General features: G+C 54.6%; 3 protein-coding genes across 8 annotated transcripts; 2 read left to right on the forward strand and 1 right to left on the reverse strand.

Annotated features, from left to right (window-relative positions):
- Positions 1 to 147: 147 nt before the first annotated feature.
- On the forward strand, positions 148 to 9,434 carry ATG9A (autophagy related 9A). Of its 4 annotated transcripts, none has more exons than XM_010601931.3 (16): positions 148 to 202; positions 1,142 to 1,199; positions 1,602 to 1,733; positions 1,859 to 1,902; positions 2,414 to 2,478; positions 3,473 to 3,634; positions 3,826 to 3,967; positions 4,198 to 4,946; positions 5,028 to 5,181; positions 5,288 to 5,467; positions 5,899 to 6,147; positions 6,352 to 6,530; positions 6,636 to 6,753; positions 7,540 to 7,762; positions 7,957 to 8,102; positions 8,385 to 9,434. In XM_010601931.3, the coding sequence occupies exons 3-16, from the start codon at positions 1,631 to 1,633 to the stop codon at positions 8,388 to 8,390; spliced, it is 2,520 nt and encodes an 839-aa protein (XP_010600233.1). In that variant the 5' UTR covers positions 148 to 202; positions 1,142 to 1,199; positions 1,602 to 1,630; the 3' UTR covers positions 8,391 to 9,434. The 4 variants fall into 4 exon arrangements, with proteins under 4 accessions (XP_010600233.1, XP_010600237.1, XP_023397047.1 ...); XM_010601935.3 differs by lacking the exon at positions 148 to 202 and adding an exon at positions 260 to 927; XM_023541279.2 differs by lacking the exon at positions 148 to 202 and adding an exon at positions 260 to 927 and having other exon boundaries at positions 1,145 to 1,199.
- A 530-nt stretch (positions 9,435 to 9,964) lies between these two features.
- ABCB6 (ATP binding cassette subfamily B member 6 (LAN blood group)) lies at positions 9,965 to 16,981 on the forward strand. The gene is made up of 19 exons (XM_010601947.3): positions 9,965 to 10,660; positions 11,005 to 11,142; positions 11,408 to 11,594; positions 11,771 to 11,872; positions 12,067 to 12,250; positions 12,825 to 12,946; positions 13,358 to 13,467; positions 13,683 to 13,748; positions 13,921 to 14,046; positions 14,219 to 14,295; positions 14,388 to 14,451; positions 14,553 to 14,638; positions 14,851 to 14,908; positions 15,106 to 15,210; positions 15,621 to 15,795; positions 15,924 to 16,036; positions 16,274 to 16,368; positions 16,450 to 16,518; positions 16,703 to 16,981. The coding sequence occupies exons 1-19, from the start codon at positions 10,112 to 10,114 to the stop codon at positions 16,812 to 16,814; spliced, it is 2,538 nt and encodes an 845-aa protein (XP_010600249.1). The 5' UTR covers positions 9,965 to 10,111; the 3' UTR covers positions 16,815 to 16,981.
- On the reverse strand, positions 13,703 to 19,968 carry ZFAND2B (zinc finger AN1-type containing 2B). Of its 3 annotated transcripts, XM_023541349.2 has the most exons (10): positions 19,715 to 19,968; positions 19,350 to 19,444; positions 18,998 to 19,129; positions 18,713 to 18,864; positions 18,348 to 18,440; positions 18,205 to 18,265; positions 18,054 to 18,121; positions 17,731 to 17,803; positions 14,319 to 14,430; positions 13,703 to 13,809 (listed from the first exon to the last, which is right to left on the reverse strand). In XM_023541349.2, exons 1-9 carry the CDS (start codon positions 19,767 to 19,769, stop codon positions 14,323 to 14,325), a joined length of 837 nt encoding a protein of 278 aa, XP_023397117.1. In that variant the 5' UTR covers positions 19,770 to 19,968; the 3' UTR covers positions 13,703 to 13,809; positions 14,319 to 14,322. The 3 variants fall into 3 exon arrangements, with proteins under 3 accessions (XP_023397117.1, XP_003406102.1, XP_010600254.1); XM_003406054.4 differs by lacking the exons at positions 13,703 to 13,809; positions 14,319 to 14,430 and adding an exon at positions 16,931 to 17,514 and having other exon boundaries at positions 19,715 to 19,966; XM_010601952.3 differs by lacking the exons at positions 13,703 to 13,809; positions 14,319 to 14,430 and adding an exon at positions 16,931 to 17,612 and having other exon boundaries at positions 19,715 to 19,966.
- Positions 19,969 to 21,653: the final 1,685 nt, after the last annotated feature.

Raw genomic sequence — 21,653 nt, forward strand, 5'->3', positions numbered from 1 at the left:
AGGCTGGCTGCGGGTGACGGTGACTGGCAGACGCCGGGCCTAGCGCTCAGGGTCCGGCCGAGCCGAGCCGAGCCGAGCGAGCCCCTGAAATCACCCGGGTCACCGTTCCTGAGGTGAAACACTAGACCGGTAACTGAAATCCCAGGACCTGGACCGAGGCGAGCCAGGGATGCCCACGGAGCCCTAAGAGAGCTCGCGGCGGGTAACGGGGGAAGGGGCGTCGCGGGCGGGGCGGGGACGCGCAGTCAGAATGTTTTGATGGCGGGGGCGCGCCCTGGCGGCGGGGCCGCGCGAGAGGTTGTCCGCTGTTGGGAGCTGAGCCCTTGTTCAGGGGCCAGGCGACCCTGGGGCTCAGGTCGTGGCGGCTGGATGTGGGAAGGCACCTCTACCCACCCGGGCTATCGGCTGTAGGCCCGGCTGGATTCCTTCAACATCCGCAGGAACCCCTGAGCCCAGGCCTAGCCGAGGCTCCACGGGCCCAGAGTCCACCCAGACCCGGTGAGTGGTGATTTCTCTGAGGGCTTGATCATCTCCTCTGGACTCAGGGCTCTCCCTAATCCAGAGTCCCACTGGGGCCAGACTGGGCCAAGACTCGTCGCCCCCGGGGTCTGTACTAACTGGGTGAGTGCCACTGAGATCATGTCTGGCGCCAGAGAACCTACAAATTCATACGGGATCTGGGGTCTCCATTGATCCAGTGAGAAAGTTCCCCTCAAGAGCCATGCCTGTCTGCTGAATCTTTGGTGCTAGGGAAGCAGGGAAAGGTTGACTAGAAAGAGCCTCAGAAAAGACTTTTCTTGGGTTTTGGGCTTGGGGCTTTCTGGACCCTGAGATGCTTGCCTTATTTCTGAAGCTGAGGTGGGACAATGAGGAAATAGTCCAGAGGGGCCACTGGACTTCAGGCCCACACTGACCCAGGCTCCACAGGTCAGTAAGTCACTTCCTGGTACCCTGAGTTGAATGGACCATACAGCCAGAGAAACTGTTGATACTCCTAGGCTGAAACAGCACTTCTTCCCCACTGCAGCCTCCCTGCCCCATGCTTGACCTCCTCTTAATGGGAGGTGGGAGTGAGTGGGAGAGTTCAGTGCCTTTCTGTCCCCACTTCCCACTCTCTGGGGCCTGACATCTTCTCCTCCAGCAGCTGCAGAGCCAGGGCACCGACGGCTGGAGTGGAGCAGACACTGTCCATGGAGCTGGTAGGGTCATGTGCTTATTTCAAACCTTTGTTTTCTAAGTGCTTCCAAACTGCTTGTCTCTTGGGAGACCAGGGTCTCCCTAGGAGGGGAGCGGGAGGGCCCCTTCTCTCCACTGAATAGAAGGCAAAACAGTCCCTCAAAGGGCAGAGTCTGGCTTCAGGCCAGCAAGGCAGAAACTGAAACTCAGTAAAAGCTCTGGGAATGACTGACCAGTTAAGGTCTCCCAAGCCCTGAGCTCACTGCCTTCCTTGGGTTACTCCTTCTCCCCTGCCTTTGGCCCAAAGAGCCTAGTAGTGGAGACAAAGCCCAAGGATTCCTTCTCATTCCTGGCCTAGTAGGCAGGCCAGCAGGCAGACAGCCTCTGGGCCTGAACCAGGGTCTCGTCTTCCTCATCACTGGCAGGTGGATAAGGTGGACAGGGGGCGGCGGTGATGGCGCAGTTTGACACTGAATACCAACGCCTAGAGGCCTCCTACAGCGATTCACCTCCAGGGGAGGAAGACCTGTTGGTGCATGTCCCTGAGGGGAGCAAGTGTGAGTTCTTGGACATGACATCCAGAGCTGGGACATGGGGACTGGGGTGGGGGGGGGGGGACACTGAGGGAGCAAGGGGCTGATGTTCCTTCAGGGCTCTTACATCCTTGCCCTTGTGTCCACAGCACCTTGGCACCACATTGAAAACCTTGACCTCTTCTTCTCTCGAATATCCTTTGTGACTGTATTGGGACTTTAGAATCTTGAGCCTCTCTCTAGGCCAGGTCTCTGATGAGAAGTTGGGGTGAGTTTGTTTCTAATCCCTGGAACGGGGATGAGAGGCTGGGGAAACAATGATCCTTAAAAATAATGATGCCCCACAATTTCTGAGAGCTATGTACCTTGCACTTTGTGGTGTTAATTTATAAGTAACTTCTCTAAGGGAGATTCTCCTTTTTGATGAGTTCCTAATAATCCTAATAATTCATGTCTTTTGACTCATTCTATGTCAGCTATGTGTTAAGTATCTTGCCTGTATTGTTTTAGATCTAATAATTCTAAAAGATAGGCCTTGTTATTCCTTGTATACCACTGTGGAAAAAAGCTTAGAGGTTAAGTAACTTGGCCGGAGTCATAAAGCTAGAAAGTCAGAGAGGTAGGACTTAAGCTCAGGTGTGTGACACCAAAGTCTGTGCGCTTAATTGCTGCCTCTACCAACTACTTTTTCTTAACGATTACACGTTTATAATCTACATCAGAAGAATGGCTTCACTTGTATGCTCATCGGGGAGATCTTTGAGCTCATGTAAGTATACAAAAGGGATAGATGAGGTAGTAAAGGAGTATATCTCAGTCTTTCTTTTTCTTATACTCTCTCCTGGCCCTAGGTGCCAATGAAACTCAGTCCCAGGATCAAAACTCTATAGACCTTTATAGTTCAGGGACTGAATGTGGCACCAAAACGTACAGCCTCACCTTACTTACCTCCCCTATAAAGAAAGCTTTCCAAGTCCTACCTCTTCCATGACCAAAAAAAAAAAAAAAACCCAAACCCGTTACTGTCGAGTTGAGTCTAGTCTGACTCATAGCAACCCTATAGGACAGAGTAGAAATCCCCTATAGTGTTTCCAAGGAGCATCTGGTGTATTTGAACTGCCAGCTTTTTGGTTAGCAGCCATAGCACTTAACCACTGTGCCACCAGGGTTTCCCGTCTTCCATAAAGAGCTCAAATTTTGATCAGTCATCAGAGCTCCAGTGGAATGGGCATGGTCCAATCAGAAGGTCTCAGAGATGCCAGCCACTTAATTGAGAAAAATGCCTCTGTTCTGCCTGGGTTGCATCTTAGGTCTGCTGCTAGGCAGCAAGTCTTCTAAGAGGAAGGAGCCATGTGCCACTGCCAAAGAGGCAGGGGCTGGGAAGCTCTCCCTCAGTAAGAAAGAGTGCAAATCCCTAAAGGATTTCTAACTTCAATCTCAAAAGGAAACCAGGGAGTAGGGAGGCCAGAGACCTCAATCATTAGAGCTTTGAAAGAGTACAGTAGGGAGTGGCAGAGATTACCATGAGGTGAGGAAAACAGACTGATTCTGCAGGGTCTGAGGTTAAGAGAAAGAAGGAAAAAAATAGGCTGGTTTGGGCCTGAGCAGTAGGGAGGGCCCATTGGGGGTTTTCCAGGCCTTCCATCTCCCCAGAGGCTAATCACTGATATGGTTCTGCTGCTTCTAGACTCTTCTCTTAGCCCATATTATTCACTGGTGCCTCCCTGACTCTCAGACTGTGCTCCCTCTCCCCAACTCCCCAGGCAGTTCCTCTTTGTGGTTGCCTTCACCACCTTCCTGGTCAGCTGTGTGGACTACGACATCCTATTTGCCAACAAGATGGTGAACCACAGTCTTCACCCTACTGAGCCTGTCAAGGTCACTCTGCCAGACGCCTTTTTGCCTGCCCAAGTCTGTAGTGCCAGGTAAAGGCTACAGGTCAAAGAGCATCAGAGTCTGTAGAGCTCCAGCAGGTGAGAAATGGAGTGGAGTATTGAGGTAGCTGCTCATACCCCAGAACAGACCCAGGCTCTGCCTAGCAGAATCTTCTGAGACAGTAGCATGTCTGCCAAGACACCTTAAGGCCCAGCCTCCACCCCTTCTCTCTTCCCACCAGGATTCAGGAGAATGGCTCCCTTATCATCATCCTCGTGATTGCTGGTGTCTTCTGGATCCACCGGCTTATCAAGTTCATCTACAACATTTGCTGCTATTGGGAGATTCACTCCTTCTACCTGCATGCTCTGCGTATCCCCATGGTAAGACTGGGGAGTTGGGCAGTTAGCACAACAGCCTAGGATGTCTTCTGCAGCTTGGGGAGAGTGGGATGTATTCCTGGGCATTAGGGGTACAGGTCAGGGTGCATTTGCTTTGACTCCAATCAGCTAAGCACATGACCCCTGAGCATCACAGCTAACACAGCTTAAGGGGCTGAGCAGCAACCCCACCTTCCACACCTTGCCTCCTCCCACCCCACTCCACCCTGCAGTCTGCCCTCCCGTACTGCACGTGGCAGGAAGTGCAGGCCCGGATCGTGCAGACGCAGAAGGAGCACCAGATCTGCATCCACAAGCGGGAACTGACGGAGCTGGACATCTACCACCGCATCCTCCGCTTCCAGAACTACATGGTGGCGCTGGTTAACAAATCCCTCCTGCCTCTGCGCTTCCGCCTGCCCGGCCTCGGGGAAGTCGTCTTCTTCACCCGTGGTCTCAAGTACAACTTCGAGCTGATCCTCTTCTGGGGACCTGGCTCTCTGTTTCTCAATGAATGGAGCCTCAAGGCGGAGTACAAACGTGGGGGGCAACGGCTAGAGCTGGCCCAGCGCCTCAGCAACCGCATCTTGTGGATTGGCATCGCAAACTTCCTGTTGTGCCCTCTCATCCTCATCTGGCAGATCCTCTATGCCTTCTTCAGCTACGCTGAGGTGCTGAAGCGGGAGCCGGGGGCCCTGGGAGCCCGCTGCTGGTCGCTGTATGGCCGCTGCTACCTCCGCCACTTCAATGAGTTGGAGCATGAGCTTCAGTCCCGTCTCAGCCGCGGCTACAAACCCGCCTCCAAGTACATGAATTGCTTCCTGTCACCCCTGCTAACACTGCTGGCCAAGAATGGCGCCTTCTTCGCCGGCTCCATCTTGGCCGTGCTCATTGCCCTCACCATCTATGATGAAGATGTGTTGGCTGTGGAGCACGTCCTCACCACCGTCACACTCCTGGGGGTCGCTGTGACCGTGTGCAGGTGGGCCTGGGCAACAGGTGGGAACAAGCAGACTAGTGTTCCCAGGCAGGGCCCCCATTTCACCATGACCCTCTCCCCCAGGTCCTTCATCCCAGACCAGCACATGGTGTTCTGCCCCGAGCAGCTGCTCCGCGTGATCCTCGCTCATATCCACTACATGCCTGACCACTGGCAGGGTAATGCCCACCGCTCGCAGACCCGGGACGAGTTTGCCCAGCTCTTCCAGTACAAGGCAGTGAGTGGAGATGGAGTTAGGATCTGCTAGAGGCTGGATGATGGCTCGGTGGGGAGGGCTGGGCTCCCTGCCTGCTCTTTTGTGACCTCAGTCCCCTTCCTTTTAGGTATTCATCTTGGAGGAGTTGCTGAGCCCCATTGTCACACCCCTCATCCTCATCTTCTGCCTCCGCCCACGGGCCCTGGAGATTATAGACTTCTTCCGCAATTTCACTGTGGAGGTTGTCGGCGTTGGAGATACCTGCTCTTTTGCTCAGATGGATGTTCGCCAGCACGGGCATCCCCAGGTACTGAGGAGGAGGGGTCCAGGTGGAGAGGGACAGTGCTGACATGTACAGTGTCTTTGGGAAACTGCCAGAAGGTAGTCCCTCTGAGCTGACAAATCACAAAAAGGCAGCCCTGCCTCTGGGCAGCCATGTACCAGGGCACACATTGCTTGGTAAACAGGAGCCTGGGCTGGATTTCAGCCCTCGCCTTGTACCCTTGGTCAAGCATCCATTAGCAGTCGTTCAACCCAAGCAACTGTCCCTGCATGTGGCCACTCCTGGGGTGGGTACCAGGCCCCTTAGACAAGATATGACCGTGCATTGCAGTTTCTGTCCTCCAGAGGCAAGCCCCTTCCCTCCACCCTCCTCCCCCCGCCAAGCAGGAAAGTTAGAAAAAGGGTCCCTGTGAGAGGACAGGCCACAATCCTGCTCATTGTCTTTCCCCTGTGCAGTGGCTGTCCGGTGGGCAGACAGAGGCCTCAGTGTACCAGCAAGCTGAGGACGGGAAGACAGAGCTGTCGCTCATGCACTTTGCCATCACTAACCCTGGCTGGCAGCCACCGCGTGAGAGCACGGCCTTCCTGGGCTTCCTTAAGGAACAGGTTCAGCGGGACGGAGCAGCTGCTAGCCTTGCCCAAGGGGGTCTGCTCCCTGAAAATGCCCTCTTTACATCTATCCAGTCCTTACAATCTGAGTCTGAGGTGTGTTCCTGGGGACTGGGAGATGATGGGTGGAGGGGGTGCTAGAAGCTGGGAGTTGAGAATCAGGCTCGGGGTGGAAGGGCCTGCCCTGTCAGTTTCCTTGTCTGTTCCGGCCATGCCATTGTATCCTAAGGTGCAAAATACTAGGGGAGCCAGAGCCCTCACTCCTGCCCTGAGAATTCCACCTGCCCCTTTCTTTCATAGCCACTGAGTCTCATCGCAAATGTGGTAGCCGGCTCATCCTGCCGGGGCCTGCCACTGCCCAGAGACCTGCAGGCTTCCCGGCACAGGGCTGAAGTTGCGTCTGCCCTGCGCTCCTTCTCCCCTCTGCAGCCTGGTCAGGCTGCCACAGGCCGAGCTCCCAGCACCATGACAGGCTCTGGGTGAGTAAAGGTGGGCCAAGACGGGAGGCCATAGCAGGAGCCCTCAGCAACTTGTATAGGTCTCAGAAATGTTGACGACTGCTATCTGTCTGCTGGGAGGGACAGGGTAGATGCCAGAACAGCCAGCTCCGGGAGCAGTGTGTGGGAAGGACAGCTGCAGAGCCTGGTGTTGTCAGAATATGCGTCCACCGAGATGAGCCTGCACGCCCTCTATATGCACCAGGTGAGTGGGCAGGAAGGCACAGGACCACAGAACCCAGGTGGCAGCTGAAAATAGTTTTAGAGGGTTTGCGATCTGAAGAAGCAAGACCTGGGTTCAAATCCCTTCTCTGCTATTTACGTGCTGTGTAATCTCCCTTCCCACATATACTCTCTTGTTAGATACCCTTTTTAGCTAAGCTTTATTCTTTTCTAGGGTCTTTACATACTTGTGGTTCCCCTGCATAGACTACTCTTCCCCTGAGATAGCCATATGATTCCTTCCTTCTCCTTATTTGGTTTCTGCCGTTACCTTTTCAGTGAGACATTTTCTGACCGCCCTGAGTAAAAGCCTCCCTTGCCCACCCCCTCAGATCTTCTTGCTCTTTTTTTCTCTGTAGTGCTTAACATCTCCTGACATACTATATCTGCTTCTTATTTATTTGTTTGTTGTCTATCTTCTATTGCCACCACCACTACCAGTATATAAACCCCACAGGGGCATTTTGTTCACTGCTGTATCCCTTGCACCTAGAAGAGTGTCTGACACTTAGACCCCAAGTAATTTGTTCTTGAGTCAAATGACTAGGTGATAAGACGGCCCTACTCACAGGCTTTTTTTCAGGGATCTGCTGAGAACCTAACCTGTAAAACATCATACATATGCTACACATTATTAATATGACAGGTGCCCTGGGACAGGGATTGTAGGTGACAGGGTTTAAGTGGGAACTGGCAACACCATAGTGGGGGCAGCTGTTTCAGACAGACATCCTTCTATTCCTTACTAATGAGCCCCCCACTTCTCCAGCTCCACAAGCAGCAGGCCCAGGCGGAACCTGAGCGGCATGTATGGCACCGCCGAGAGAGTGATGAGAGTGGGGAGAGCGCCCCTGAAGATGGGGGAGAGGGCGCTCGGGCTCCCCAACCTATCCCCCGGTCTGCCAGCTATCCCTGTGCTACACCCCGGCCTGGAGCACCTGAGACCACTGCCCTGCAGGGGGGCTTCCAGAGGCGCTATGGGGGCATCACAGGTATCCACTGGGGGTATAGGAGGAGACAGAGTCTGCAGGGGAGGGCAGCTCTTCAGGCCCTCTCTAGGGGCAGAAAGAGGTCAGAGGGATCAGGCCCAAGGAGACTAGCTCCCCCTACCCCCAGCAGCCCCAGAACTCCTCTTATTCCTATTTGTCTGCGTTTGCTCTAAGAGTTGGCTTGCTTGCCTCTTTAGATCCTGGCACAGTGCCCCGGGCTCCCTCTCACTTCTCCCGGCTGCCCCTTGGAGGATGGGCTGAAGATGGGCAGTCAGCATCAAGGCATCCAGAGCCTGTGCCTGAGGAGGGCTCGGAGGATGAGCTACCCCCTCAGGTGCATAAGGTAAGGGTTCCAGGGCCTGAGAAGCTGCTAGAACTAGTAACTGCCAGGCTGAGGCAGAAGTTTCTCATGTGAAGGAAGACGGGCCTCCAGTGTGGAGATACTACACTGTACCCCTCTAAGATACACTCCTCTCTTCCCCCAACTGCTATGGAGTCCAGGGCTGGAGTTTTTCTTCCCTTCTCTTTCCAAAATCAGGTTCTTCTTTTCCCTATCCTCAGGCTTCTGTGTGGGTAAGCAAATAGTTGAAGACTATCGCCACTACCAACCCTTTTCTCTCCACAGGTGTAGATAAGGCTGAGGAGGGTCCCTACGCCCCAGGATGGAGGCCACTGGTGCCCTGCCATCCCAACCGCCCGCCATGGGGGCTCCTCTGAGTGTTGCCTGGCTCCACGTGTGTGGTGTTTGTGTGTCTGTGCCTGGCCAAGGGAGGTGCCAACACTGGGCTTGCCACAGCCCTAGGAGAGGAATTTGGGGCTTAGAAATCAGGGGCACACAGGACTCTAGCCTCATCCCCACGCCGCCCCTTGGCTCAGAGTGTGGTGCTAGAAACTGGTCCCCAGCCCAGCCCCAGTACTGCCACCTTTGCATTCACCCCTACAAGTTCTCCAGAGGGCTGCCCACCACAGAAGCTGCCAAGCAGGAAGAACCTGTGCCAACTGGAGTGGGGTGTTCGGGCCTGGGCCCTCAAGCCCAGTGCCCTCCAGCCCTGTGCAGATGAGCAGCTCAGGCTGTGGCCCTTACCTCACCTCAGTGCTCTCCCAGCGCTGCAGCCTGCTCGCCTCTCCTGCTTCCGCACATCACTGGCATGTGTGTGCTGCTTGCTCCCCTTCTGTTCACTTGCTCCCCTTCTGTTCGGCTTTTGCTTTGTGTTGGGCTGGATGCCCTAGCTCCCAGCTCCCCTCACACACTACCTTTTGACACTAAGAGGGAAGGTTTGTAAATCACAGGAGCAGGATCGAAATTCTTTGCTTCCCCCTCCAACTTTTGGGATGGGTTCCTGGGAGGCTGAGGCCTTCTAAGGCCCCTGTTGCTGCTTATTGTATCCCCCACCATCTGCACTGGAGTGTGCCCTCGGCCGTTCTTACCTCCCAGCAAGAGAGCTCTGGCCTGTATCCCGCTGCCCCCTAGAGGTGGGAAGGGGGCGACAGGAGGCCTCGGCCTAGGCTTTGGGTTGCCGCATTGCATGCTGGAACTCAGTCCCTGCCCTCTGATCCACCCCTCCCTCAGCTCTGGTCCGCTGAGTGGTGAACTGAGCTGCCCGGACTCACAGTGGAACCGGGTGGGGGCCGTGTACAGCTTGATAACCCTTAATAAAGAAGGGACTTTGACCAGGTTTCGGCTTGTTTTCTCACGCTGCAAAGATTCTGGGGACAAGAGGAGCAGGGTGCGTGTCATCTCCCAGGGAGCTAGGGCTCTGGAAGAAAGTAGGGCCGTGCAGTCGTTGGACAGACGGAGCTAACCTGCTAGCAGGAGGACCATTTCTGGCCCACGCTTCCTTGGAGGTCAAGGTCTGCAGCGGGACGTGCGGTCAGATTTCCCGCCCTGAACACGTGACCAAGCCGATTCAACCCCTCTGTTTTGCGTCCTTCCCGTGCAACGCGTTCCCCCGCCCCTTCGGAAACATTTGGCCAACGGAGACCGTGGATCGGGGCTGGGGGCGGGCCTGGTGGGCGGGGCCGTTGCAGTAGGGTCGCGCGCGAGCTGGACGCTGAAGCTGGGCATTTCTACCGGCGCGCGCTTGGCTGGAGGGTCCCGGGCCGCGGGCGTGCTAGGGGCAGACAGGCGGAGGCGGCGTACGCGCCCTGCGTGAGTGCGTGGCGGCGGCGCCTGCGCGAAGCGAGTGGGCGGTGTGGCCAGGTCCACGTGCGTCCCTCCCCGCGACCCCGCGGCCAGGCGCTCGGGGGCTCCATGACCCGAGACACTCTGGTGTCCGCGCCCCGCCCCGAGCGGCCTGCCCCGTTCTGCCGTCCCTCAGACCCCGCAGCTTGGGCCGGCGACCACGTATTACCATGGTGACTGTGGGCAACTACTGCGAGGCCGAAGGGCCCGTGGGTCTGGTCTGGACGCAGAACGGCCTGAGTCCCTGCTGCTTCTTCACGCTCGTGCCCTCGACGCTGACGGCCCTGGGGGCTCTGGCCTTGGTGCTGGCCTTACCCTGCAAGCGTCGGGAGCGGCCCGCTGGCGCTGAGACGCTGTCTTGGGGGGCCGGCCCTTGCGTCGCTCTCTACGGGGTGCAGCTCGTTTTGGCCGCACTTCAGGTGGCGCTGCCCCTAGCTGGACTGGCCGGCCGGGTGGGTACCGCCCGAGGGGCCCCGCTGCCAGGCTATCTACTGCTGGCCTCCGTCCTGGGGACTCTGACCAGCGCCTGTGGCCTGGGGCTGCTCATAGTGGAGCGGAGCCAGGCACGGCAGAGGCTAGCGATGGGTGTCTGGATGAAGCTCAGTCACAGCCCGGGACTCCTGCTTCTCTGGACTGTGACATTTGCGGCTGAGAACTTGGCCCTGGTGTCCTGGAACAGCCCACAGTGGTGGTGGGCGAGGACGGACTTGGGCCAGCAGGTGAGGAATCTGGTGGGAGAGGGGAAGCACTGCTGGCTGGCCTTGGGAAGAAGGACTGTACTTGCATGTCTAATTATTCTGGCTCCATGCTTTGGCCTGCCTCTAAGGAACAAAAGAGGGGAGGGGCGGGTGTCGCCTGGGCGCTGATAGCCAGCTGGTGGGGCGTGCCTGTGCTGAGTCACTGGTGGGGTTTTTTTTTTTTTTTTAAACCCTATTAAGTGCTGGGCTCTGGGGAGGACCTGGATGTGTCCCCATAACCAGTCCCCAGCGATATAAGTAGTAATCAGTAATGTAATGCAATATTGGTCCTCATTAATATTATTCTCACATATGTTGCATTCTAGGTCCAGTTTAGCCTCTGGGTGCTTCGGTATGTGGTCTCTGGAGGGCTATTTGTCCTGGGGTTCTGGGCCCCTGGACTTCGTCCCCAGTCCTACACCTTGCAGGTCAACGGAGAGGATGGAGATGTAGAGAGAAGCCAGGTACACTGGCATTACTGAACCCTGGGGTCTATTTTATTTTCATTCCCTACCGTCATTTCTTTCCCCCACAGCGAACTCATTCTTTTCTAAATATCAGTTTGTGACCTGTTAGCCTCTCTGACCCCATCTGGGATCGCTTGTGAGTCTAAGATAACGGGGGAGCCATGCATCACACGTTCTTCTCTAGAGGCTTTCAGTGATTTCTGGCTATAGTGCACTACTTTGATTTCTGCGTTTTTCTCCCACATGTGTTTCACCATCCTAGATTAGGTCAGCAGAGTGGGCACCACGGTCTACCTGGAGAGACCTTGGCAGGAAGCTCCGCCTACTGAGTGGCTACCTGTGGCCTCGGGGGAGTCCAGTGCTGCAGTTGGTTGTGCTCTTCTGTCTGGGGCTCATGGGACTAGACCGGGGACTGAACGTGTTGGTCCCCATCCTCTATAGGGACATTGGTGAGGGGGAGTTCCAGGGAAGGGGTGCCAGCTCACACTGGTCTTTTATTGGCCTGATGGGTGGGCTGGCCCTAACCTAGGGAGGTGGGACAGAGCTGGGTGCTGAGAAAGAGGCTGTGACTGGTGCCTGAAGAGTCCTAGGTGCCATAGCAGGCTCTGACTCGTTTCCTCCCCAGTGAACTTGCTGACTGAGAAGGCACCTTGGAGCTCCCTGGCCCAGACTGTTACCACCTATGTCTTCCTCAAGTTCCTTCAGGGGGGTGGCACTGGCAGTACAGGTATGAGGGGGACTCCCTGCCCACTTTGGGTGGCATGGCCCCCTCCTCCCACAGGCATGCCCTCCTCACCGTGCCTCTACTGAGCACCTCCCCCCAGGCCCCTTTGTGCCCTCAAACCTCTCTCTTCCTGGTGCTGGGCTGACTTCACTGAGCCCCAGTCCCCTCTGAGGCCTCCTCTGCCTGGCTCCCCGCAGGCTTCGTGAGCAACCTGCGCACGTTCCTGTGGATCCGCGTGCAGCAGTTCACCTCGCGAAGGATGGAGCTGCGCCTCTTCTCCCACTTGCATGAGCTCTCACTGCGCTGGCACCTGGGACGCCGCACTGGGGAGGTGCTACGGATCGTGGACCGGGGCACGTCCAGTGTCACAGGGCTGCTCAGGTGCCAGGACAGTGGGAAGGGAGCCAGGCAGAGGGTAGGAGCAGAAGGACTGTCAGAAGGGGAACAGACCCAGCCTGAGGAGCTGCCCCTCCCCCCATTTGTTCCTTTATAAGGTTAACGTACAAATGCTTTCATAGTGATTAAACATGGACAGAGAGAAAATCTCTGGAATTTCCCTCGCCCCCCCAGAGGTTCTCTCTTTTAGTTTAGTATGTTGAGTTCTGCATTTTTTGCGTTTATGGACATACCATGTGGAGACAGACAGAAGTACTGTAGTATCATGCAGGTTTATTTAGGATATGTGGTGTCGTGAGATAGGTTTTATTCTCAGAGTTGGTTTATTCACTTAACGAAACATTACAGAGTTAGTTTACTATCCGTGTGTAAAGATTTGTTAATTATAATCGATACGGAGAATTCCGTAGTTTGGGCAGGCTGTGGTTCATTTAGCCATCCCCCTAGAGAACATTTAAAATGATTTTAGTCTCACTGTTAAAACACTGCACTGAAACTCCTAGAGGCAGAGTTGCTGATCCGAGCCCACCTTCCTTTGTTGCTTGACTTATCCTCCTAGCTACCTGGTGTTCAACGTCATCCCCACGCTGGCCGACATCATCATTGGCATCATCTACTTCAGCATGTTCTTCAATGCCTGGTTTGGCCTCATTGTGTTCCTGTGCATGAGTCTTTATCTCAGTGAGTGCTGCTTGGTGAAAACATCTCCCTGGACTCTTATTCAGGGTGACATGGTGGGTGGGTCTCCTCCTCTGCCAAACAAGCTTTAGCTCAGCTTGGATGGAGGGCTGGGGAAGGGCACCCTGGGCACATTAGCTTAAGGAAAAACCTCATTTGTATAACAAGGTGCAGCTTGCTTACATTGCTTCACTGAAACCATTTTCACACATGAGGTTTTGAACAGGCTACAAAGACGTCTCGGGCCTAGATCCTTCTCTCCGAGAGCTTAAAACTTGCTCCTTATTCCTCTGAAATCTGGGCCATGGTGCTCTAGCACAGGTAGCAGATATCTACACGAGGTCCCTGTTGTTAGAAATGAGATCTTGATCTCTTCTTCTCCCTCCCTCCCTTACCTCCCCGGTCACTGTCTAGCCCTGACCATTGTAGTCACAGAGTGGAGAACCAAGTTTCGCCGTGCAATGAACACCCAGGAGAACGCTACCCGGGCACGAGCAGTGGACTCTCTGATAAACTTTGAGACGGTAATGGAGGCCCCGGAGGTAGTGGTGTGAGGCAGGGAGATCTTGGAGGAGTGTGGCTGGGGACCACGCGGGCCAATGAGGGTTTTCTGAGCCCCATGGCTGGGGGATGTGGGTGTGGTGTTTGAAATTGGGAAGGAGGGATTGGGAATCTGGAGGGAAAGATCCTGGTGCGAGTACTATGCCCACGCTGAACAACAGTGGTTTGTGTTCATCAGGTGAAGTATTACAATGCAGAGGGATATGAAGTGGAACGCTATCGAGAGGCCATCATCAAGTATCAGGTGAGGATGCCAGTTTGAGGCCTGCTGAGAGCGAAGACCTGGCCTTGCAGAATTGCTGGTGCTAGGAGGAGTAAAATTTGGATTGTGAGATTGGAGACCTCTGGACTCAGATTTGGACTTGGCGATGGTCAGTGTGTATGCGACGTCCCTCCCTCCCTCATATTGCCCTCAGGATTTGGAGTGGAAGTCAAACGCTTCACTTGTGTTACTAAATCAGACCCAGAATGTGGTGATTGGACTCGGGCTCCTTGCTGGCTCCCTGCTTTGTGCTTACTTTGTCAGTGAGCAGAAGCTGCAGGTGAGGCAAAATCATGGGAGAGAGGCTGGGGATTGTGCCGGGGATGGGGAAACAGGGGCTCAGGATCTAAGTCTGGGCACCACCAGGCTCCTGGGTGGGAAGTAGGCAGGGTGACAAGAGCAGCCTGCAGCCTATGGTGGGTGACGTGGTCCTCTGTTCTGGGTCTCCACAGGTTGGGGATTTCGTGCTTTTTGGCACTTACATCATCCAGCTGTACATGCCCCTCAACTGGTTTGGCACCTACTACAGGTAATCAGATCCTTGGCCCTCACCTCTTCAGGGTGCATTGATATTTCCCCAGCTCCTCCAGGGGGCCCCAGCCACCACCCTTCTTCTCTCAGGATGATCCAGACCAACTTCATCGACATGGAGAACATGTTTGACCTGTTGAAAGAGGAGACAGAGGTGAGTATAGAGAGGAGTAGGGCTTGGGGAACAGGGAGCCTGATTCTTGTGTTTAGAGAATACCAGGCCTATAGTGGTGACACTCAGTGGCACCCTCCCAGGTGAAAGACCTTCCTGGAGCAGGGCCCCTTCGCTTTCAGCGGGGCCAGATTGAGTTTGAGAACGTGCACTTCAGCTATGGTGATGGGTGAGCCCCTCCCACTTGCCTCTGTCCTTGCCCATTGTTCATTTGTAACTTTTCCTGCCCATCTCCTGCTTTGAATCCCTGGTCTTCAGCCCACTCCTACCTGGAAAGACAGCGTGGGCAGGGGCGGGACAGGGCCCACTAGTAGCTCTGGTGATGAAAGTGGGCATGGGGCATGCAGCACTTCTGCTGACCACGCCTACCCTGCCTTCTAGGCGGGAGACCCTACAGGACGTGTCCTTCACTGTGATGCCTGGACAGACTCTGGCCCTGGTGAGAGGACACCCAGCCACTTGGCCCAGACTCCTTGAGCTTCCCTCATTCCCCAGGCTGGGGAATCAGAGAGAGCTCCATGGTGACGAGTCACAGGACTGAATGTGGCAGCCTCCATGGACATCAGTGGCCTCTTGGAGAGGGAGCCTGAAAACCCAATGGGCCTGAGAATATTTTCCCTGTTTCCAATGCACCAGGTAGGCCCATCTGGGGCCGGGAAGAGCACAGTTTTGCGCTTGCTGTTTCGCTTCTATGACATCAGCTCTGGCTGCATCCGAATAGATGGGCAGGACATTTCCCAGGTAAGGGAGTTTGGGAGAAGACTGGGATTTAGGAGTCTGTGGGTTGGGGTGAAGGGTGGCAGGTACTGGGCATCCAGAGAGAATAGAAGATACCAGCTTGCAAAGAGCTGGGGCGGGAAGTCCCAGCCTTTCTAGCCCATAAGCAGTTGTGAGAATGATTTGTGTGGTGTCTACCAGGTACAGAGCTCTTCCACAGCAATCCAATGAAGCAGGTAGAGGAAGTATGTTTTCTTTTCACAGATGATGAAACAGACTCAGGATGGTTGAGTGATTTACCCACGCTGGGATTGGGGTGGTGATGGCAGGGCTCTGACCCAGGGCTTCTCATCCCACGTGCCTCTTGCTAACCCATCCTGCCTTCTAGGCTGAGGGTGTCCCAAAGGGATGAGCGTATGGTCTTTTGGCCACAGGTGACCCAGATCTCTCTTCGGTCTCACATTGGAGTCGTGCCCCAGGACACTGTCCTCTTCAATGACACTATCGCCAACAATATCCGCTATGGCCGTATCACAGCTAGCAATGATGAGGTGGAGGCCGCTGCTCAGGCCGCAGGCATCCATGATTCCATCCTGAATTTCCCTGAAGGTGAGGGTCCCCCGCAGAGAGCCCCTGCCCCAACCCAGTGTGGACCTGTTCCATTCCTTCCTTGTTCATCTGATGACAGAAACCAAGTTTATTACGTGTGACTTGAAGGAGGTTGGGGACATTCACAGGGTACGAGACTCAGGTGGGAGAGCGGGGCCTGAAGCTGAGCGGTGGGGAGAAGCAGCGTGTTGCCATCGCTCGCACCATCCTCAAGGCTCCTGACATCATTCTGCTGGACGAGGTGAGGGTCCTTGGCTTCCTTCCCCTTCCTCCTCCCCTGCCTGCTGCCCCAGCCACTCCTGTTGGACCCGGTTCCCACCCAGGATAGAGAACACATATCCAGGTTTCATAACACACCTTACAGTTGCTAAGGTCCAACAAGAGTCTTTTTATTTTTGAGGCCCAGTAACCACCTGCATCCTCCTTCCATTGGAGGTCTTGGGCAGCAGGGGCAGCTTAACCCAGATCCTCTCTTTAGGCGACATCAGCACTGGATACATCAAATGAGAGGGCCATCCAGGCCTCTCTGGCCAAAGTCTGCGCCAACCGCACCACTATTGTTGTGGCACACAGGTACAGGACCTCCACTCCAAAGCAGAGCAGAGTGAGCCCGCTTTTGGTAGTGTGGTGGGTAACTGGTGTCTGACTTCTCAGGCTTTCAACTGTGGTTAATGCTGACCAGATCCTTGTCATCAAGGATGGCTGCATCGTGGAGAGAGGACGGTAAGGGACCCTGGGGATGAACAGGGCAGGGTCCCTGTTGGAGCTCCAGGAAAACATTACGAAGTCTGAGGGGTTTCTGGAGGGTTCTCCCTTACTCGTCCCCTTTGTCCTCCCTCTTGGCCGGTAGTGACGAGCTTTAAGATAAAACTGATATTTGGGGCTTATGCTTTCCTCTCTGTCCCAGGCATGAGGCTCTGCTATCCCGAGGTGGGGTGTATGCTGATATGTGGCAGCTGCAGCAGCAGGGACAGGAAGAAGTCTCAGAAGACACCAAGCCCCAGACCATGGCACGGTGACAAAAGTTGTGGTCACTTCGCTGCTAGCTTAGAGGGAAATAACATAGATCCCTTTTCCCTGGCATATCTCATCCTGGCCTTGGGGCATGGTGCTAGCTAGAGTGAGGCAAAGGGGCCTTTCAGAAAAAGCCTTCCTTAGATAAATAAAAGTGTGGACTGTGTTGTGACCACTGTGGCTTTGTGGCAGTGGGGCATTGTAGTGGGCCTCCACCTGAGGTCAGGTGAGCATTCCTGACAAGACCCTTGTGGCTCTGGGTGGAGAGGGGAAAGAAATGCATAGACCTGGATGCTTTACTGATTGCCAAGATCCTTTATTCTTCCCAGGCTCCTCCCTGCCTACTACACGTGGGGGCAACCCTGGCGTAAGGGGGAAGACATGATGACAGGGGCTGAGGAGGACCTGCCCGCCATCCACCAAGGGCCCAGCCAGGGCACAGTTTAGAGCCACTCTCTCCCCTGCAGCTGGAGAGTCTCACAAGGCCTCTGTAAGCTCAGCTCCACCGGCTGTTTCTCCTGATGCTCCAGGAGGCGGCCTTCACATCACTCCTGCCTGTCTCTCCACTCCAGGCTGCTCAGAGCCTCCTCTCCCTGGGGACCCTAGACGAGTGAGGGCCACAGTCCTCCTCCGTTGATCCTCCCTCCCCAAGCCCAGGCCCTAGCACAGGCTGCAGGTAGACGGCTTCAAGCTGCGGCTCTGGGCCTGGAGCAAGGAGAGGGAAAGGAGGGGGAGACAGGGCGTGATGTCAAGGAAACGAGGGGACAGCCCTTCAGAGCAGTTCAGCGTGGTCTGGAGTCATACTGAAAACAAAAGCATAACCACCATTCCAAATTCTCCACCGTGTGGAAGAAAACAAGTAAACAATTTCTTCCTCCCTCCCGGCAGCAGGACCCCATCTTTATGCCACCCTTGTCATACCTGCTGCCGTTGGTATTCCGCCTCACTGGCTGAGAGTGCCTGTGCTAACGCTAAGTCTTCTTCCTCCTGAGAACTGAGAGGGAGGAGGAGTTCAAGTTGGATGACATTAATACCTAAAATATGAGCAGCTGATCTGTGCTAGGCATCACTTTGCTGAGCACTTCCGGCTACTAAAACTCAATCTCCACAACAACCCTACCAGGTAGATGATTAGTATTAGTACTGTCCCCATTTTGTGGAGGACATTAAAGCTCTAACCCCCTCCCCTCCAAACTGAGGCCTTGCCCACCACCCACCTTCCCCCTTTCACCAGAAGTAGGTACCTAGGGACCTGGGACTTGGTCTCTGCCAGCGACAGTTCCAGGGCTCGTTGCAGAGCCTCATCCTCACTCTGCAAGAGGAAAGAGAAGACCAGTTGCTACTGACTTTACTCTGTGGGTTTATGTCTGTCCATCCAACCTCTCCCTAACTCACCAAGCCATTCTGCAAAGCAATCACTGGAGGGGCTGTCCGGGATGGAGAATGAATTGTGGCTCTGTGGCAGACATTCAAGAAGTTGAAGTCAGAGGTGTGAAGGAAAAAAAAAAAAAAGGAAGTGAAGAAATGGGCAGACCTACCTGCTGGGAGAGGTAGATGAAGCCAAGGTCTGACTTGCGCTGGGGACGGTGCTCGTAGAAGCCAGACCTTGTGCTCTGGAGATGGCAGCAAGTCTGTAGGGAAGAGACGCTCTTAGCATGCCTCCAAACAATCAGCTCGCAAGCTCCCCCTAGGCCTTACCCAGCCACCCAGGAAATCAAGAGGGGAGTTCCTGCAGAGTCTGAGAGAACATCCTGGGCTGTACATCAGGACTGGCAGACGTGGACTTGAAAAGGAAGCTGAAAGACTCCCTTAGCCAAAGCCAAACTTGTGACAATAGGCATTAAGTCAATTTCCAAAGGATGAGATTGTCCCAAAGGGAACTAGAAGACTTGGTTTCAACTACCCTGCCCGGCTGGTAGGAGGCCCCTCCCGAGAGCAATCATGGTCCAGTGGGTGACGGTGCTTGATGCAGAAGTTTCGGCCACAGCGATCACAGGTCAGTTTCATCATTTCTCGCTGCCGGCAGCCAGAGCGTTCACACTTATTGGTGAAGATCTGAGGTGGAATGGGAAAGTTTGTCTTGGCTGACACACTGGCCTCTTTCCCCAGTCCCATCGCAGCAGCTTTCAGGTTCCCAGGCATCTGCAGTCCCAGCTTGGACTGGTCGTGGCTACTCTCCATTGCTTACCTTCCTTTTTTGCTGTGCAGGATCAGAGCGACAGTCTCTGTCAATGTGCTCCCCCACAGCGCGGTCAGGGGGTTCCCCTCTGGCCACAGGCACAGGCACATTACAGAGTGGGCACACTGGCACCTGGATATCCTAAAGGCAAGGGGCAGGGATCAGTTTGAGGCCTGCTCCCAGCCCAAGCAAATCTCTGGTGCTGAGAGAACCTCCCAGCTCCTAGGTGTAGCGCGCACAAACGCACGAGAGAGAGCACAAGGTTCACCAGCAATGAATCTCAGAAAGATAAAGGAGAGGAAAACGGAAGCAGTGGCCTTTCCAGGTTCTGTACGCATTCTCTCCTCCTGTGACCCCTCACCTTTTGGTAAGCAGATCCACAGCGATGCTGGGAGTAGGCCACATGGTCTGCGCAGAAGATACCCGAGCAAGCGTCGCACTTGAGCGGCAGAAAATCTGCAAGGAATGGGTTCAGCTGCGGGTCCAGCGGGACCTCGGGTCCTTTCCCATCACTCAAGCCTTGCCGTTCCGGGCAACGGAAACGCTGTCCTTACAGCCCCACTCTATTTGTAACAAGCTGTACCCCTTCCTTAGCGCACCATCTCCTTAGGCACCGCCCACAAGTTGGAGCCCGGCACCCCGGGCGTTGCCAGCCCCGCGCCCACCTAGCGCTCACCTGAGGTTCGAGCCCCTTTCGGCCCCGCCCCCGCGCGCTCCGCTCCTCACCCAAGCGCTGACAGCTCGGCTCGGAACAGTGAGCCCCAAGGTCCGGAAACTCCATCGCCGGGCCTGGCGCAGCCTACTCGGAGAGGAAGCGAGTACCGAGCGTCTCTAGGGCTCCCGCTCCAGGTCCGGGCCGTGACCCAGCACTCTGGACGGGGCGGGGGGGGGCTCCCTGCCCTGTCCCCGCCCAGCCGGGGTTACCGGAGACCTCGGCGCCTATCGGCCCGCGGCTCCCAATCCTCCCCCGGCGCGCGAAGCTCGCCGACGTCATTACGCAGGGCAGGCACGTCCCGCGCAGTCGTCGAGAGGGGAGGAGCGTCCCTCGCAGAGTCCTGCCTCTTCTGCCTCAGGGGAGACGGGGGAGTTAGATAAGTGCCTGAAGGGGAGGAGGGGGGCTTTAAGGCGATTCTGGGCCCAGGCGTAGTAACAAAAGGGGTCTTTCTGGAGGCTTCAAGGGGTGTTTCTGAGGCTTCAAGGATGGTTGAAATGCGCGGCGAATGCGTGGACAGATGTTACTCTGGGAAAGGAGGGCTGGGATGGTTTGCGGTGTTTCACAATTCAGTCCTTGGCCCTCTTTTCTACACCCTCCCCCTGGCCATTTCGTTTGTGGCCACGACTGCACTTACTCTCCACGAGCTACGACTGTGCTGTCTCTCTAAAGTGCAGCTTTCTGTACAAAACTGCACGTCATTTCTACAAAGTGTCTTAGTTTGGGTTCCCCAAAAGCATAGCCTGAGACAAGAATTTAAGTGTCAATAATTCAGGTGAGAGGTAAACCTAGGTAGCCAGAGTAAGATAGTGGAAAGGAGGGAGACAGGGAAGAAAAAAAAGCCAATAAAGAGTGTGTTATTGAGCTGATTATCACTGTGGTAATAGGGGCTATATTCTATTGGGAACCTGCAGAAGAACCATGTAGAAGGCACCCAGAATTTTCTAAGATCCTGGACTGACTCCTATCGTCTACAAATTGAGGATTGCTCCTGGGGATGGCAACTTTCCCACCCCCATTCTAACTTCTAACAGCCAGTCAGTCTACTCCTATGCACAAGTAGATTGAGTTTGGGAGTCTTTGGGGGAAAGCCCTGAGGCAGAAATACTGAGGCTGGGCTTTGAGGTGGGAAGCCATCCTAGCCCAAAGGAACTGTCCACTATAGCTGCAGCAGAAGTCAGAGATGAGCCAACCAGATATAACAGGCATCAGGAGCATTTGCTACGTTTGGTCAGTCAGATTCTGTCCTGGGAATTTGTAATCAAGACAGGGGACTCAGTGCTCACCATATGGTTGGGCCTGTAATGTGTAAGCTATGGGATGGCCGTCTGCCATACTGTGGTACTGAGGAACAGGAAAAGAAATTGTTACCTGCCATACCCTGACCGATGTGGCACAGTGGACTCCATAAAAAGTTGGTCTTATAGCTCACACCCATGGATTTAAGTCATATCATGACCTGACTCTTGTCTCCTCCCAAAGTTTACAACTCCAACAAAACTGTGGCTACCTACCATTACTGTCCCATTTGTTTCACTTTTATTGTCTCTCTTAAGACACCTGAGTCATCCCATTAGACTCAGCATATTGCTCAAGGCTTTGTTAGAATCTCTGGTCGTAACCTGGAGTCAGTCCAATGATGTGCAGGAGACCAGGTGTGTACCTAAGGGCTCTCTGCTATGGGAATTCAGTTTTGGCCTCAGTCCTTTAGAAAGCACATTTATTAAAGATCTTAGCCTGTGTGAATTCTAAGACTCCACCATCTGTGAGATCCATCATCAGTTCTGTTAGATTGGAGCATATGAAATTACTAATATTTGACCATTTTTTACTTAAAAAATGATCATTTCATATGGTTTAATCTAATATAAGCAGCATATGAAACTGGCAAGAATCATTTTTCTCTGATCTTCAGCCTGCTGAATTTTGGAGCCCAGACATGAAGGCAAATAT

Source organism: Loxodonta africana, chromosome 6 (genome assembly GCF_030014295.1).
Source record: "Loxodonta africana isolate mLoxAfr1 chromosome 6, mLoxAfr1.hap2, whole genome shotgun sequence".
Taxonomy (NCBI): Eukaryota; Metazoa; Chordata; class Mammalia; order Proboscidea; family Elephantidae; genus Loxodonta; species Loxodonta africana.

Bases quoted from the DNA above. Each gene is read 5' to 3' on its own strand.
- ATG9A (XM_010601931.3), top strand. From the start codon at position 1,631: ATGGCGCAGTTTGACACTGAATACCAACGCCTAGAGGCCTCCTACAGC. The intron at 5,468-5,898 runs GTACTGAGGAGG...TCCCCTGTGCAG, and splicing joins GCCAGCACGGGCATCCCCAG to TGGCTGTCCGGTGGGCAGAC. The intron at 6,754-7,539 runs GTGAGTGGGCAG...CCACTTCTCCAG, and splicing joins ACGCCCTCTATATGCACCAG to CTCCACAAGCAGCAGGCCCA.
- ABCB6 (XM_010601947.3), top strand. From the start codon at position 10,112: ATGGTGACTGTGGGCAACTACTGCGAGGCCGAAGGGCCCGTGGGTCTG. The intron at 12,947-13,357 runs GTGAGTGCTGCT...GTCACTGTCTAG, and splicing joins GTGCATGAGTCTTTATCTCA to CCCTGACCATTGTAGTCACA. The intron at 16,519-16,702 runs GTAAGGGACCCT...TCTCTGTCCCAG, and splicing joins TGCATCGTGGAGAGAGGACG to GCATGAGGCTCTGCTATCCC.
- ZFAND2B (XM_023541349.2), bottom strand. From the start codon at position 19,769: ATGGAGTTTCCGGACCTTGGGGCTCACTGTTCCGAGCCGAGCTGTCAG. The intron at 18,441-18,712 runs GTAGTTGAAACC...TCTTCCCTACAG, and splicing joins CCTCCTACCAGCCGGGCAGG to ACTTGCTGCCATCTCCAGAG. The intron at 18,266-18,347 runs GTAGGTCTGCCC...TGTCTGCCACAG, and splicing joins TCATCTACCTCTCCCAGCAG to AGCCACAATTCATTCTCCAT.